At 36.4% G+C, this 16,929-nt stretch overlaps 2 protein-coding genes across 3 annotated transcripts; both read left to right on the forward strand.

Moving 5' to 3' along the window:
* Nucleotides 1–384: 384 nt before the first annotated feature.
* On the forward strand, nt 385–8,801 carry LOC127646504 (protein transport protein Sec61 subunit alpha-like 1). Its single transcript, XM_052130212.1, has 12 exons — nt 385–491; nt 1,167–1,234; nt 1,312–1,377; nt 1,560–1,638; nt 3,427–3,558; nt 3,807–3,916; nt 4,320–4,473; nt 4,560–4,720; nt 4,933–5,130; nt 7,160–7,351; nt 7,456–7,532; nt 7,676–8,801. Exons 1-12 carry the CDS (start codon nt 485–487, stop codon nt 7,860–7,862), a joined length of 1,431 nt encoding a protein of 476 aa, XP_051986172.1. The 5' UTR covers nt 385–484; the 3' UTR covers nt 7,863–8,801.
* Nucleotides 8,802–9,690: 889 nt separating this feature from the next.
* Nucleotides 9,691–16,425, forward strand: emc3 (ER membrane protein complex subunit 3). Of its 2 annotated transcripts, none has more exons than XM_052130464.1 (9): nt 9,691–9,825; nt 11,286–11,457; nt 11,582–11,639; nt 13,480–13,573; nt 13,677–13,781; nt 15,044–15,125; nt 15,214–15,293; nt 15,415–15,497; nt 15,622–16,425. In XM_052130464.1, the coding sequence occupies exons 1-9, from the start codon at nt 9,816–9,818 to the stop codon at nt 15,748–15,750; spliced, it is 813 nt and encodes a 270-aa protein (XP_051986424.1). In that variant the 5' UTR covers nt 9,691–9,815; the 3' UTR covers nt 15,751–16,425. The 2 variants fall into 2 exon arrangements, with proteins under 2 accessions (XP_051986424.1, XP_051986425.1); XM_052130465.1 differs by lacking the exon at nt 9,691–9,825 and adding an exon at nt 10,693–10,946.
* The last annotated feature ends 504 nt before the right edge of the window (nt 16,426–16,929 follow it).

Genomic DNA, 16,929 nt, shown 5'->3' on the forward strand with positions numbered 1-16,929 from the left:
AATGGATGTTAAAAAGGTCCCGACTTACAGGTAAAAGGCCAATCAGCTTTAAGATACAGAGATCACATGCCAATCAACTCGTGAATGCGCATGCGCAGAAACTGAACCGGTTTTAAAAATAGCGTTTTTTAAGCGTGACCTGAGCTAAAGAAGCACAATTTATGAAACCATTGTTGCCAAATATTACTGCTCATTTGAAATATGTCCGTTTTGAAAATGCCCGTCTTTCTCCATTCAAGTAGATTGGAGCTGTACTACTGTACCGCTTGTTTACATAGTAAATAGCTGCCCAGCCTGCCCTGGATAGTTCCAAAGATGGCCGCTGAGTGGACTGACTTGACTTGAAAATCACTTTGTTTCTGCCGTACATACACTGACGTGTATCTGTGCTCTGGGTGATGACGTGTCCCGAACACGCTCCTCATAGAGCCGCTGCCTGGTGTCCACTAACGGCTAGACTTGGAACGATATCAGGAGGGACATCATGGGCAGTGAGTCTTCAATATTTTAACGCTAATTTATGTCCACCAACAATTACTTCAATGTGTCCTTTAGTGCTATTTTAACAGATTTAATAGATTATTAGCTTCAACACGTCATTTATACCCTGGCTTGGCCTGCTCTGTGTTAAAATGGAAAGATTACCATGTATGTTTCGCTGTCGAGATATATATATAAAAATTCTAATTTCCGTTGCCAAAGTAACTTACTTTGGTTGTTTAATTTGCATAAATCTGAAGTTTAACTGATTGTAAAGGGGACTAGAGCCAGCTAGTACTGTGATCTTAAAATAACCTAAAAACAAATGCATGTTCATTAGCGGTCTTCAGTTTCTGTGCATTTCAAACGTCCTTATATTAAAATACATTGTAATTAATTTATTAAGAATGTGTAACATGGAAATTCTTTAACCCAATCTCTGCTGACTTGTTAGTCGTGTAAATCACTGTCTTAAATTGATAAGTGCTTTTTTTCAGTTACATGAATATCGTTGAAAGTTTGGCCATGATATTTAGGGTCGTCTTATTTTTCATGATCTGATTGAATGATGACGTTGCAGTTGCCTGAATTCCACGTCGTCTTTTAGGATCATGGCATTCTCGTAATGTTCTTTTGTTTCGCATAAGAACTGTATATTTAATTGTAGTTTTTATATTCTTTTACAGTTAAATTCCTGGAGGTGATAAAGCCATTCTGTGCAGTTTTACCTGAGATCCAGAAACCAGAGAGGAAGGTATGCAGCTCCATCTCCTTGAAGCTTTGCTTTGTGGAATTTCAATGGTTCTAACTCCTTGAGTCTCTTTCCTATAGATTCAGTTTAGAGAGAAAGTGCTATGGACTGCAATCACCCTGTTCATCTTTCTGGTGTGCTGCCAGGTATGTTTACTTGGATCAAGAACTAAAAATATGTGGTAATAATGAAATTAAGTTCAACAAAATCCCTCTTATAAATGCACAGACCTCTCAAAGCAAAACTTATGTATGTTTGGCTACTTTTTACTCGCTTGCTGAGATTGTAAACATTGGTTGAATTAAACGACTTAATCTCTTTCCTTTAGATTCCACTCTTTGGAATCATGTCTTCAGACTCTGCAGATCCCTTTTACTGGATGAGAGTTATCCTGGCCTCCAACAGAGGTTTGTACACCGATTGAATTACAACATGACAAATGATTGACTCAGGCATCAATAGCAGATTAATGTTCATGTGGTTGCTTTATCTTAAATTATTTAATTAAATTTAAGGAATCTTCCGGGTTCACGTTATACTAAATGGACTGCATTTGTGTCATGATGGCGATACAACCAATAATATTTTTGGTTCATAAAAAAAAAAACATGCAGTTACCAAAAAGAGATTCCAATGGGGCTGGTCCATAAATGCTAAAATACACATGGTTTTTAAAGTACAGCAACAAGATATAAACGGTATACACAGATGAGCCAAAACATTATGACCTGCCTAATATGCTGTTGGTCCTCCACGTGCCAACAAAAAAAGCACCGACCCACCAAGGCAAGGACTCTATTATAAGACCCCTGAAGGTGTCCTGACACCAAGATATTAGCAGCAAATCCTTCAAGTCCTGTAAGTTGCTAGGTGAATCCCTGGATCAGACTTCTTGGTTTAGCACATCCCACAGATGCTCAATCGGATTGAGAAATGGGGAATTTGGAGACCATGGCAACACCTTGAACTCTTCATCATGTTCCTCAAACCATTCCTTAAAAGTGTGTGTAGTGTGACAGGGTACATTATCCTACTGAAAGAGGCCACTGCCATCAGGGATTACCATTGCCATGAAGGGGTGTACCTGTGCTGCGACTATGTTTAGGTAGGTGGCACATGTCAAATTGACGTCAACATGAATAGCCGGACACAGGGTTTCCCAGCAGAACATTGTCCAGTGTGGCTTGTCGTCTTCCCACAGTGCATCCTGGTGCCATCACTTCCCCAGGCGTACACATACATGGCCACCCACTTGATGTAATAGGTATCGGGACTCATCAGACTAGGAAACTTTCTTCCAGTGCTCCAAGATCCAGTTCCGATGCTCGCATGCCAATTGTAAGTGCTTACAACAGTGGACTGGAGTCATCATGGGCACTCTGACCAGTCTGCTGCTATCCAGCCCCATACACAGCAGGGTGCAATGCACTGTTTGTTGACACATTCCTCCCATTACATCGTTAAAGTTTCCTATGACTTGTGCCACAGTATACAATTCTGTTTGTTCAGACCAGATGGAATAGCCTTCGTTCGTGCCCAACACCCTATCGCAGTTTTGTGGTTTTTCCCTTTTTGGACCTCTGTCGGTAGATACTTCCCACTGCTGACTGGGAGCACCCCACAAGCCTTGCCATTTCAGAGATGCTCTGACCCAGTTTTCTGGCCATAAGAATTTTGTAGAGATAACCAATGTTATTTGCTTCACCTGTGAGAGGTTATAATGTTTTGGCTCCTCAGTGTTTGTGTTAACATGATTTAAGCATGATAATATTGATTACTTGCCATATCAGTGTAAAATGATATGTAATATTACATATCATAACTTTGACGCAACACTGGTAAACCCTGCAAGAGATTTTATCACACATCATATTTAAAAAATATTTTCATAATGTTCGAAGTTAGAAAATTCCCTGTACAATTAACTGCATTAGCTGAGATTTTCTATCAATACCCAGCCATACAATAAATAATACACATCTGTTTTCAATTTAATTGAGGAAATGTTGTGAAGATTGGTGTTAAATTAATTTCAGCAATTTTGTGTACATTTCATTTGCTGTCATTAAATGGTACTACTATTACTGTATTTACTGTATCCTTGGCCACCCTGCTTATCGCATTAGCCTTTGAAAACCATATATCATCTACCACTAGTTTCAAATTCTGAGATGAAGCTTAATACTTTGTTTCAGGTACTTTGATGGAGCTGGGTATCTCTCCTATTGTAACATCTGGTCTGATCATGCAGCTGTTGGCTGGAGCTAAAATCATTGAGGTTGGAGACACCCCGAAAGACAGAGCACTCTTCAATGGAGCTCAAAAACGTAAGGCAAACCCTCCCCACTTTTATTTGATTCTCATGCAGGTTAAAGGTCAACCAAAAACAAAAATTCTCTAATTTTACTCACACTCGCTTGATGGCGCTCGGAAGGGTTAAGTGATTGAAACAAATGGAAAGGTCTAATGATGCTCTCAGTGCAGTATTGCTTGTCGACAACCCATCTTAATGTCATCACTATATTTGTTTCTCAATGGCCTTGTAAGGCATCTAACAAAGCTATCTTTCCACCAGTCTTTGGCATGATCATCACCATTGGCCAGGCTATTGTGTATGTGATGACGGGCATGTACGGAGACCCTTCAGAAATGGGTGCTGGAATCTGCCTTCTCATCATCATTCAGGTTATTCTATGCTGCATTCTGTACATTTCTGGTCCTTATTTTTGAACTTCGGTAACACATCTAGACACAGTTGTGTAAAAATATTTATCAACCATCACTACAAGAGCCATATGATACTTCTCTCTGGCAAACATAGTGACGATTGCCAAAACTGTTCAATCAATGTCTGTTTGCATTTGCATCTACTACAAAATGAGCATCATCATAGATAGGAACATTGATTATAATCTTACATCTGGTCAGTCTTATCTTGTTTAATGTGCTCTGTTTTGTAAAGATTAACAGAAAAAACATTAAATGTCTCCTTTATTTGTGATCAGAATGCTTTGATGCAGACTCTGTAAAGTGTTTAATTGATTAGAGCATGGTTGATCAGATCATGTTGATTATCTGTTCTCTGTAGTTGTTTGTGGCGGGTCTGATTGTGTTGCTGCTGGATGAGTTGCTGCAGAAGGGTTACGGCTTGGGCTCTGGTATCTCTCTTTTCATCGCCACCAACATCTGTGAGACTATTGTATGGAAGGCATTCAGCCCAACTACAGTCAACACAGGAAGAGGTATGAGTTCTGGAGCAAGGTCTCATTTTGGAACATTGTTATGCCAGGTATTGTTTGTGATTTTGTGTGTGTGTGTGCGCATTCAGGTACTGAGTTTGAAGGAGCCATTATTGCTCTGTTTCACCTGTTGGCTACTCGCTCTGATAAAGTGCGAGCTCTGAGAGAGGCCTTCTACAGGCAGAACCTGCCCAACCTCATGAACCTCATAGCCACGGTCTTCGTCTTTGCCGTGGTCATATACTTCCAGGTTAGTTGATTGTTACGTCAATGGCTGTTCAGACCGAATGTGTTCTTGCACTAAAAAAGGCTAGATGCAGCGCATCAAATCAATCTAAAAAAAATTAGGTAATCCTACACGAGACATGGCACCATGGTAAAAGACGTCCAAAATGTCTAAATTCCTGATGTATAATTTGTGATTTATCCGATGTAAGTATATATTTTTTTCTCATACCAAAGGGCTTCAGAGTTGACCTTCCCATTAAGTCTGCACGTTACCGTGGCCAGTACAACACGTATCCCATCAAGCTGTTCTACACCTCCAACATTCCCATCATCCTGCAGTCTGCTCTGGTGTCCAACCTGTACGTCATCTCTCAAATGCTTTCCACACGCTTCAGTGGAAACTTTCTGGTCAACCTGCTGGGAACTTGGTCTGTAAGTGACCCTTTCGCATTTCTCTTTTCAATCCTTCCCGTCTTTGAAAAGCCTGAACGGTTTTTATTTAAGATTTATTCCCAGTTTAAAGGTGCATTTTTCCATAAAAAAAAAATAGATTTACTGTACACCTATAGAAATTACTTTTTACAAACATGCTTGTACACTTGAATTATGTACATTTGCACCGAGGTGTGAGTTTTTGACCGTTAGATTACCACCTGAGAAAAAATCATGGAAAACCAGTTTTACAATTGATGCAAAAATGATATGATGCAAAAAATGTAATGTCTTAGTGGATGTATTTCTGGGGGAGATGTGGATGCTAAGGGCAGCCATATAATAAGACAACTGATAAATAAACAAAATCGGAGGTAATAAGACTCTCCAATCTAGGGCACGACAACGTTATGTGCATCCCAAGATCTGTTATGTGCTTCAGTGGAACCAGAGTGCTTCAAAAGAGCATATAGGTTAATTGTAAGATTATTGTGGGCACGCAACATGTAGTTCATGGCATCCAACAGATTTTTCTTTTGCATCTGTTTAAAGCAATCCGTCAGACACCCCAACATGAAGAATCTGCTACAGACTCTATCAATATACGGTCCACAGCATCTCCGGAATAAACATTTGGACTATGAATAATAACAGGAACATTGCTTACAGCAGGCGATTTTAAAGTCAGATCATGACTAAAATCCACATTTATTGTTGGATGTGGTGACAAGCAATGCTTTAACGAGGATGATTTGGATGCAACTTCAAGTTTACTCGCTGATTTAAAAACTACACACAAATGCACCGCGTGCTGTCAGTACGCTTAAACATTACAAAAAGTGCCATCTTTAATTCAAAACTTTAAAATCACCATAGCTAAAAAATATTAAACTTACTAATTTGTTGTTGGACGATTAGTGGAGCATCCCATCCTGTTTGTACAATGTGTGTCTTTCTAAGATTCTGTCTGCTTGCTTTACATCTCATCTTCAATCAATCATTTAAATGCTGCCAAACAGCCGATTTACTATTGATTTAATAGTGTACTGAATTGTTCTCTTATATTTTGGAGTTTGTGTGTTTTAAGCTTACATTTCACGTGAATTGAAAGTTCACATTCAGTCTGTGGCACCTGACCATTAAAGCACAACGTGGCCACCGTTTGTAACCATCGAAAAAGCTGCCCTAACCACCCAGGCACAAGCAAAAGAGAGTTTTCAGTGTTAGTCTTTTATATTTATACATTTTATATCATATTTTTGACACGTGTAAAAGCATTTCACATTTTATAACCGTGGATTCTTTTGAATTGCAGTTAATAGTAAAACCGTATACTCGCAGCATCCCTACTTGCATGATATAGAGACTCTAGTGATATCAGAGTTCTAGAACAGAGCTTATTTTTAGTGCTGTCATTCAATTACATTTTTTAATCGCATCATTTTTCATAGTTATTTGCGATTTAATCACAGATTCTGAAAGTGCTGAAATTTTACTCTATATACTTTTCCTGTCAAAATGCACCTACGAAAACAAAACAATATGTAACAATAATGCTTTAACATTTTCCAAACAAAGCCTTCCACAGTATAAATAGAAATGCACTAAAATGCACCAGTTCAAGTGAAACATTTAATTCATTAAACGTTTCTCAATGTTTAAGTGTGAATTTGACTAATTGAAAGAACTATGCAACCATAAGTTAAGAGGTCTTTTCCCCATCATTTGATAACTGACACGGCTGTGGTGTGTGCGTCAGTGTAATTACTCATTGCCACATCGCAAATGTTCTGCCCTTATATACCAGTGTATATGCTGGTTTATGCTTTTATTAACAGTAAATGCGTTAATCGCAATTAAGCAGAATTTACACATTAAACCTTTTTTAATTAATCACATTTGTTAATAGGGTATTTCTACAGTGGTATCCGTAACTAAAAACTTTTGCATCAGCATAACAATGCATCCATGCAAAAACAACATTGTTGCACATTTTAAAGTCTGCTTTTGCTTCTGTTTTTATCTACAGGACTCCACAAGTGGAGGACCAGCTCGTGCTTACCCAGTAGGTGGTTTGTGCTACTACCTCTCTCCCCCAGAATCATTTGGCACCGTTCTGGACGATCCAGTCCATGCTGTAATTTACATCATCTTCATGCTAGGGTCCTGTGCCTTCTTCTCGAAGACCTGGATTGAGGTGTCTGGATCCTCTGCAAAAGATGTAAGGGCATTATTCCGGTTTATTGGTCATGGATATTGCAGAGCAGCACTGTAAGATTGACTTCTATTTGAGTGGGTTTCAAATGTACTCTTTGCGTTACTTAGGTTGCCAAACAGCTGAAAGAGCAGCAGATGGTTATGAGGGGACACAGAGAAACTTCTATGGTCCATGAACTCAATAGGTAAAACATTCACACCATTTTAACTATGCTTGTATTAAGGCTAAAGTGCATTAGAAGTGACTCACTTTAACTTAAACGATTCAGGCATTGAATAACTGAAAAGTGTTGAATAATTACAACTCTTTTTCAAAATCTTTGTTTAGGTACATCCCCACTGCTGCAGCTTTTGGAGGACTGTGCATTGGTGGTCTCTCGGTTATGGCCGACTTCCTGGGAGCCATCGGTTCAGGAACTGGAATCTTGTTGGCCGTCACCATCATCTACCAGTACTTTGAGATCTTCGTCAAAGAACAGAGTGAAATGGGCAGTATGGGCGCTCTCATTTTTTAGTGAGGCCCTCTGTGACTACATCAGACTGACTGAACTTATATGGTTTAAGTTCATTTTATAAATGATTTGTTTTCTCAAATGCAAAATTCAGTGCTCTACATCCAGGATGTTCTCCCACTGTGCATCTGATCTTGACAGGTACTGAATTCTATTGTGTTCTCCTGGGGAAAATTTGGCAGCGTAATATGTCAGTATTTAGCATGGGAATGTAACCATCCCTTATTGCCGCTTTCACCTCTCGACCGATCCTCAGTATGTTATTCTTTTCTCTAGTCAATACCTATCTATGGGTCTTTCTAATTCCATGTAATTACATTTAAATACATAAATTGGTCTAGCATTAACCAAACAGAAAATGCACTCATGCAACATTTTCAGATGTGATCTACCTTTGATACGCCCTTGACTACCAAAATTTGTCTGAGTATTTGAAGAGGTAAATGCAATGTTATACTGACAACGGTTGATTTGGTGTAAATAAAAAAAATATTTTATAAGGTATATGTGTTTGCACATTTGCCTGTTGCAATTTTTTTTTTGTGGGCTGAGTGTATGAAAATGTGTGGTTGGTTGTAAACAATTTGCCTAAATTTAATTACACAGAGGCCATTATTGGGTTGGATTTTGGTTTGCTGAAACAGTTTCCATTTATATTTATATCTGCTATTATTTTCTTTCTTGTATCTACAAGCTATTTTAGAATTATTTTTTTTGTGCATTTCAAACACACAACTTGATATAAGATATTATATTTATGTTATCGCCCTATTTTGGTCTTAACTATGGTTTCTTTTATTGGACCAAAGGCTGCAGAAACTGCCTAATGATTATTTTTTCAGTGTTGATATGGGTGGGTTTGTAAAAGATTATGTCATGTGTTTTCTTATGCAGGCCACAGTAATAAAATGTGTTGCAAACATTTTTGGAGTTATGTTTTTGTACAATATGTTGAAAGTATAAGGTCTCATTTGGAGCATAATTATGGTTCCAGAAGATGTCTTTGTTTTGTATTAAAAAAATTGCACTAATATGTACATACATTTGTGCTTGACACTCTTGTCAGAGATGTATTGAGGGATCAGGACATGTCACCAACCATCACTTGATTATAATGGCCAAAATTCTATTAAATAATATGTATGTGATGTGAATTGATTGAATGTACAATGAAATCAGACAGCAAATATTTAATACCCATGGCTTGAATTGTGGGTAGTTGACAAATATGATATTAAAATGTCCTTCAGTGTAACATACATGCTATACTTTAAAACTATTTTAACAGTATTTTGCTAATACCTTATTGTGCATGCAGATTTTATCCCTTCCATATTATATATATATAATGTGTATATATATATATAATCCGAATACATGATATACATACGTTTTAAATATAAAAATATTTTATCAAATCACTTTCCATACCAAAAGATCGTTTAAAATGGCATAACGAAGGCAAAATGTGCGTTACAAAATGTAAATGATGATAAACTAAAAGAATTAGTGAACAGAAATAGGACCTAATATATTCACTTTCCATTTAGTACATTCATATACATGTTATTCTTTCAACTAGTACGTATTTTATTATGTTTGTATTAATTGAACATGACACATAATAGGATGTGAAATAGCGCACAATATTGAAAATTAAATTGGAAATGTAATGCATAAAAATAAATTTGATGGCATATTTAGTGGATTATTTAGGTCTTTATGTATTTTTGCATTATGAAAGGAATGAGTGGCAAATCAGATTTGAACTTTAATTATGAAAATTTGCAAGAAATTACTTTTGTTCTGAAAGACTGTTCGCTGCTGGTGAGTTCACACCGCTGCTGCAGCAGCTATTGCCACAGCCCTTCTATCAATTGGAAACCTACATGACAGCAGCTACTTGCATTGTAATGCATAATGCATTGTTCCCATAGACATTAGCCCCGTTCACACATGCAACCAGGTAAGTTACAGAAAAATCGTTGGGTTGCCTTTACTGGTAAATGTCAAAATAGACATGTATAGGTACTAATGATACAATTTCGCATTAAAGAAATTTAATGTACTAGAGAAAAATGTACTAGTACTTTCAAAAGGGTCGTGTTCACGCGTGACCTCTACACTGGAAATTGTATGGTTTTTTATTTTATTGAAAAGTCTGTATGTGTGAACGCGACTATTCTATTAGAGGTAGACTGGCAAGGCCACATTTCTTTTTCGAATTGACGTGAGGAGACGCTTCAGTGTGTTGAATAAACTGCTTTTATGAGTGATCACTTAATAAATAGACCGCATGTCCGCTAATCTTCAACATGTTTTAAAATCATTTTGGAATTAACTATTTGTGGCATTTACTACGATAAACTGCGACAAGTGGGTGTCAGTTTAGGGATCTGATCATTCAGTTGTATGGTATCCGCAAACAATGACTTAATTCGCTATTGACCGTTATTAAAATCTCTCTGGCAAGTCAGTCCACTGTCGGCCATCTTTGGAACGCTCTCGGGAGGTTATTTCCAGTCATGCCAGTGCAGCTCCTATCTACTTCAATGGAGAAAGACCAAAATCTTAAAAACAATTACAATCAAAGAAAATATTACAAATCAGCAATAACATCTGACAATATTGGTATCATAAATGGTGATTTTATTTTAGATTTTAATATATATATGTGTATGTTTTTTTTTTTTTTTTTTTAACCTCATATTACGCTAAATCGCAATTTTCCCGGTTTGTATGGCTAATGCGCATGTGCATTCTAGAGTTGATTGACAGACGATGTCTGTACTAAAATGTTATTGGCTCTTTAAACAGTAAGGCAGGACTTCCTTTCTACAGCTGGCCGTTGGGCGCTCAGTGCCCCTTGGTTGTGTACCAACTTCTCCCAGTCATTTTAAGAGAAGTTGCACGTCTCTGCTAAATAATCTATGCAGTTACAATATCTATTACGGTAAAGCGGGGATGATTTTACTAGTTATAGAAGATCTCTGGCTTTTAAAGTAGAAGCGGCTCGATGGTGTCGCATCCTGACTTAAGGCGTTACCGGGCTCCACTGAGATAAACTACGATTTAGTACAATTTCAGGTATAATGCATTGATAAAGTCTTAATTGTCACAACAGGAAGCGTCAAAAATATGGGATATTATGTGGAAAGGGTGTAAATAAAATGTCAATAAATTATGAATCACTGGCATAAGCCTGGGAGACGTTTGTTAGCAACTAGCTAACCTCGATGCGACGTGACAGCGGTAGATCAGTACTATTTTAAGCACCCAGTACTTCTCTAGTGATATGTTGGCAGAATGTTAGGATCTGTCTGCAACAGTCACCATTCACTTTTATTGTATTGAAAAATCTGAAATGATAGTGACTGGAGAATGATTGTCTCATTTAGATTTAAAAATGTTCTTGTCTGTCTTTAGTATATCTTCATAGAAACATGGCTGAGCCTGAACTCCTGTTGGACTCCAATATTCGCCTTTGGGTTGTGCTGCCTATTGTGTTCATTACTTTTTTGGTTGGAGTGATTCGCCATTACGTCTCAATTCTGTTACAAAGTGATAAGAAGCTCACATTAGAGCAAGTTTCAGACAGGTAATATTATAGACATTATTATTGTGTTTTATTACCCAGAAATATTTATGGTGGTATTGTGCAGCCTTGCCATGTTTATAAACTAACTAATAAAAAACATTTTTGCTTTATGTTCTATGTACAGTCAGGTCCTAATCAGGAGCAGAGTGTTACGAGAAAATGGAAAATACATCCCCAAACAAGTGAGTCTGTCCCATCATGTTTATATATAAACATATATATATATATATATATATATATATATATATATACACTAGCTGACCAAAAGTTTGGAGTAATGCAGTGTTTCCCAACCTTTTTCTGCCACGGCACATATTTTTCCTTTTCAATGTTTTCTGTCCATCTTAATAGCGTTTACTTGTAATGTTTGAAATTCGGCTTTGAAAATAAAAACAAATCACATTGCGTTAGACTTTTTCATTTCTACGAACAGGGTCGTAACAATTCCGTCACAATCTATTATTACCCTTCATTTTAATTTTCATATTTTAATAAGACATTTAATAGCTTTTATTTTCATTCACATTTTAATTTTGAATCATGAACTTACAGGACGAGCATATAGCAGATTATGCATTTATTTATTTATGAAGAGAACAGATGAACAACAGAGACACCACACGAAGCAGATCAAAATTTTTTTTTACCCCCGCAGTGACAGCGGAGGCCACTAAAATAAGAACAACGCAATATTACATAAAACAAATACGATTAAAATATGAAGAAGAAAAAAAACACGTCCGCTTTTACTTAAACTGGATGCTCACCTGTGCTTAATCAAACACCTCAAGGAACACTGATGCTGAGGTAATTGTCATTAGATTTAGCATCTTTGCCTTGGACAGACGACTTCTCATGGCAGTTTTAATTTGGTTCTGGAGGCTGAACCCAGTGTCAAGCGGCGCATTGCTCTCAACATGACAAGAGTTGCAGAAAGTGTCACAGAGGGGCGATTTTACGAGTTTGCCATGTAAAAATCGGGAGGTGTGCACAATAAACATTGAAAACATGTATTTGGAAGTGAGAAAAAAGCTTGCAGTTGCTTTTGTAGCAGAAAGTAGTAAAAGGACTCATTTATGTTTAGGTCTAAGCATTTTCTTGGTGAATTTAAATTAGTTCAATAACTGGGGTCTCTGATATTCATAAACAATAAGGTACGAATAAGGACAGTTTTTAAATATATCTTGTTGCTTCGTACTCTCAAAGATATCGTTGAAGCAAAAATGTGTTTGTGAAAAACACTTTGGTGTAAAGTCACTTGAAAGAACCTTAACACATATAAATATCACTCACTTTTGCACATTGGTCATTGTTCTTTACAATCACAAAAGTAACCGATTATTGTTTCAAAATTGTGAATTTCTCCTCTTGTTTAATTGTACGTCTCAGCCTTCCACATCTCTTTCTGTCCTTGTTAGAGCCAGTTGTCCTTTGTCTTTGAAGACTGTAGTGCACAACTTTGTATGAAATCCTCAGTTTTTTGGCAATTTCAACCATTGTATATCCTTCATTCCTTAAAACAATGATTTGCTGGCGAGTTTCTAGAGAAAGCTGTTTCTTTTTGCCATTTTTGACCTAATATTGACATGCTAGTCTATTGCATACTGTGGCAACTCAAAAACAAACACAAAGACAATGAACCAAATAGTTTTGAACTGTGTTTGATATAATGGCAAGTTATTTTCTAGTACCAAATTAGCGATTTAACATGATTACTCAAGGATAAGATGTTGGAGTGATGGCTGCTGGAAGTAGGGCCTGTCTAGATTTTATCAAAAATTACTTTTTTTCAAAAAGTGATGGTCCTGGTTTTTTACATCAGTAATGACCTGACAACACTTTGTGATCAGTTGAATGCCACTTTGGAGAAACTAAGTACCAATTTCTATAAGAGCAAAATCTGTACATTATTTAAAACTTTTGACTGCCTGTGTGTGTATGTGTATACATATATAGTTTTTGCTCAGAAAAGCTGCCTTTTTCTTCACGGTTCTGAAACTGTATTATCTCTTTAAAAACTAGTCTTTCTTGATGAGAAAATTCTACTTCAATAATCAAGAGGATGGGTTTTTCAAGAAAACCAAAAGAAAGGTAGTCCCACCCTCTCCGATGACTGGTGAGGATTTAAAAAAAAATTTTTTTTATAAGAAAGCCTACTTTTTCAGCATAAAATAAATGCCAGGTTTGAGTGACAAAGTTAATGTGGTTATTTACTTTAGATCCCAGCATGCTGACAGACATGATGAAAGGCAATGTGACAAATGTTCTTCCAATGATCCTTATTGGTGGTTGGATCAACTGGACCTTTTCTGGGTTTGTCACAAGTAAGAGATACAATTTTCCAACCTTATTAAATCACATGTCTTCTTTTAGTTGCCAAAAATGTATTTTTTTTTTATTTTTTTTTTTAAATAGTTTTTCTTATTTTACATTATGTATATCTCAGGGTGTGAATAAGGTAGCTCCGATTCCAATCATGTCACCTGTACCTGAGTAAAATTCTGTGTGATACGACAAAGCAATCAAAAGTTATAGCATTACAAATAAAACATAATAATTGTACTTAAGAACTAATTACACTTGCAAATACAGCAATGATTAAAGGTATGATCTCGCTCCAAAGCATGCATGAATGAGTAACGAGATCTCATTCAGTTCCATTCTGTCATTTGAGCCATCAATACGTTTGTATCATGTACTTGGCGCCATCTTCTGGTGGCCATATGTAACTGGAGTGAACGATCCTCTTTGCCCATATTTGGATGACTTCCACCTCTGGTTGCAGTGATCTGAATCCTAATACGATTGGTTTAGTGTTCCATGATGCTGGACAACATACTACATAATTTCTGATAAAGTCATCTGATCCAGGAAAGATCATGTATTTTTACCCAGATAGCACATTATGTGCTGTGTGCACATTGTGCTTCATGTGGATTATCTAATTATCTATGCATCTGATTACATAGTGTGTGGACTCGTTTTAAAGACAATCACCTCTATGTGATATTTTGTGTTCTGTTTTATTTTGTGAAGTTATAAATGCAAACACGGCATATAAGCAAAACTTGTTTACATATAACATGTATGTCAATGACATATACTTATCTGTTACTCACTATATTTTTGTTTGAGTAAAATTGGCTGGTTATATTCTACTTTTTGGAAGCTTTCCAATGTCATATGACTATTTGATCATTTTGATGTTTTTACCGATTACGATAATATGTGCAGTGCAAAATTATTTATAAATTATCAAAACGGAACACGTCTGATTGGTCTGCAAATGTAAAAGCACTTGTTCTGTTTTGGTCCTTTAGGCATACCTACATTGTAATGTACAGCTTCTAAGCTTTAAAACGATACCTATTTTGTGTTGGTCAAGACTGTAATATAAATATTTTAATTATTTTTCTTGCGGGCTCATCTGGGCTTAAAGTGTTAAATTATTACGTTAGCTGTTATATTCTGTCTGTTGACTAACCATTAATAATTTACAGCCTACAGCAGTTTGAATATACTTCTTGTAGTTTATTTTCAACACAGAACTTGCCTTAACATGTTTAAAAAATGTTTTTCTCCCAAGCAAAGGTACCTTTTCCTCTCACACTCCGCTTCAAACCAATGCTGCAGCAGGGAATTGAGTTGCTCTCACTAGATGCATCATGGTTAGTTTTCTCACACATGGATATATTTATAATCATCTTTTTATCCAAAGCTTTGTCTGTAAAGGTTTCTTGCTGTATATGTCCATAGGGTGAGTTCAGCATCTTGGTACTTCCTGAATGTCTTTGGTCTCAGAAGCATGTATTCCTTAATCCTGGGACAAGACAATGGTAAATGCAGCTTGTACTTTATTGTTAGAATATTATGGAAAACATTCTGAATGTCTGCTGCATTTGTGTCACAATTGGGGTGAAATATGCATGCATTTATTTTATTATTTATTTACAACAGGTGCAGATCAGTCTCGTATCATGCAGGAGCAAATGAGTGGTGCTGCAATGGCAATGCCTGCGGACACAAACAAAGCTTTCAAGGTATCAAAGAAATTGTGTACTATGTCCCAACTCTGTTAAATTGATGCCATAATGCTATTTTTTGTATTATATGTAGTCCTCAATCTGTTTGCAAGTTAACTGAACTGTTTTTTTTTCTTCCCAGGCTGAATGGGAGGCATTGGAGTTGACTGACCACCAGTGGGCCTTGGAGAATGTTGAGGAGGATCTAATGAGCAAGGACTTAGATCTATCTGGGTTGTTCAGCAAAGACCTGCCAACGGGCATCTTCTAAGTGCCTGTTCACTACTGAGAGATTTTGGATGACCTCACAAAATCAGAATAATAGTGACTTGATTAAACTACTGGAGTTGCTTTGGAAGTGATGGAAAACTTAATATGTTTTCCTGGAAAGTGTCATAAACCTCATTGCAGACATATCACATTTTGTGTCATATGCATGCACCATTCCTTCCATTGTTTATTTTGCTTGGACACAAATGATAGAGTATGACAAAAGGTTATTTAAGCTTAAAGCGTGTTACTAGGTTTTCTTGAAAACATTCCTTAATAATTATTTAAGTGTCTTTATTTTTGTTTTAACACTTAAATATACAATTTTAGGGGCCCTGCATTCTTTTTCTGATAGGACCACATGATGGTTGGGAAAGTAAGCAGATTGGAAGTTTTAGGAAGAAATTTAACATTAAAAATGGACCAGTCCATTACTTAAGTTACATAAATAGTATATGTTACTATACTTAGTCTGGTATTGATAGATGCTTTCTTTTGGTGCTAATAATCCTACCACACACTGAGTGTGTTGTGAAAAGTACCTTTTGCAATCAAACAATAAATTCAGTAGATTTTTACACGTGTAGAAAACAAGAATTATTGGTATGTTTAATATTTATTTGATTTGTTTTTCAACATGTTCACCTTCAGTTTTGTCAAATAAAAAGAAATGTTGCACTCATGATACAGACTGTTTTACATAACATTGAAGATAATTCTTCATTAATTGAATGAATTTAAACTGTTACCACTGTTGATGACAAGATGTCATACTGGGATAGTTCACAAAAAATGTAGAATGTAGTTTACTCACCCTCATGTTTTTTCAAACCCATATGACTTCTGTAAGTAAAAAAAAAGATGTTTGGTCAAATGATAGGGACTGACAGCCTCAATCACTTTAATTGCATAATTGTTTTCCATATAATGAAAGTGAATGGTTATTGAGACTCACTCTACTACCATCATGCGTGTTCTAAGTAAGAAAGTTATTTGAGTCTGGAACAACATAGGGTGAGTAAATAATGACAAACTATTTTGGGTTAACTATCAATTCGAATCTACAAGTAAAGGTCAAAGCAATAGGAAAATAATTTCAGGTATATAATCTATGCTAGGTGGGGAGCTTTTTACCAGCAGAGATGTGAATAATGTGCACGATCAAGTATCCTTCCTTCCA

Source organism: Xyrauchen texanus, chromosome 7 (genome assembly GCF_025860055.1).
Source record: "Xyrauchen texanus isolate HMW12.3.18 chromosome 7, RBS_HiC_50CHRs, whole genome shotgun sequence".
NCBI classification, from domain to species: Eukaryota; Metazoa; Chordata; class Actinopteri; order Cypriniformes; family Catostomidae; genus Xyrauchen; species Xyrauchen texanus.

Excerpts from the sequence above, each read along its gene's own strand:
- LOC127646504 (XM_052130212.1), top strand. Across the intron at positions 1,378-1,559 it reads TCTTTCTGGTGTGCTGCCAG|ATTCCACTCTTTGGAATCAT; the intron begins GTATGTTTACTT and ends TCTTTCCTTTAG. Across the intron at positions 7,533-7,675 it reads ATGGTCCATGAACTCAATAG|GTACATCCCCACTGCTGCAG; the intron begins GTAAAACATTCA and ends ATCTTTGTTTAG.
- emc3 (XM_052130464.1), top strand. Across the intron at positions 11,640-13,479 it reads GAAAATACATCCCCAAACAA|TCTTTCTTGATGAGAAAATT; the intron begins GTGAGTCTGTCC and ends TTTAAAAACTAG. Across the intron at positions 13,782-15,043 it reads CTTTTCTGGGTTTGTCACAA|CAAAGGTACCTTTTCCTCTC; the intron begins GTAAGAGATACA and ends TTTTCTCCCAAG.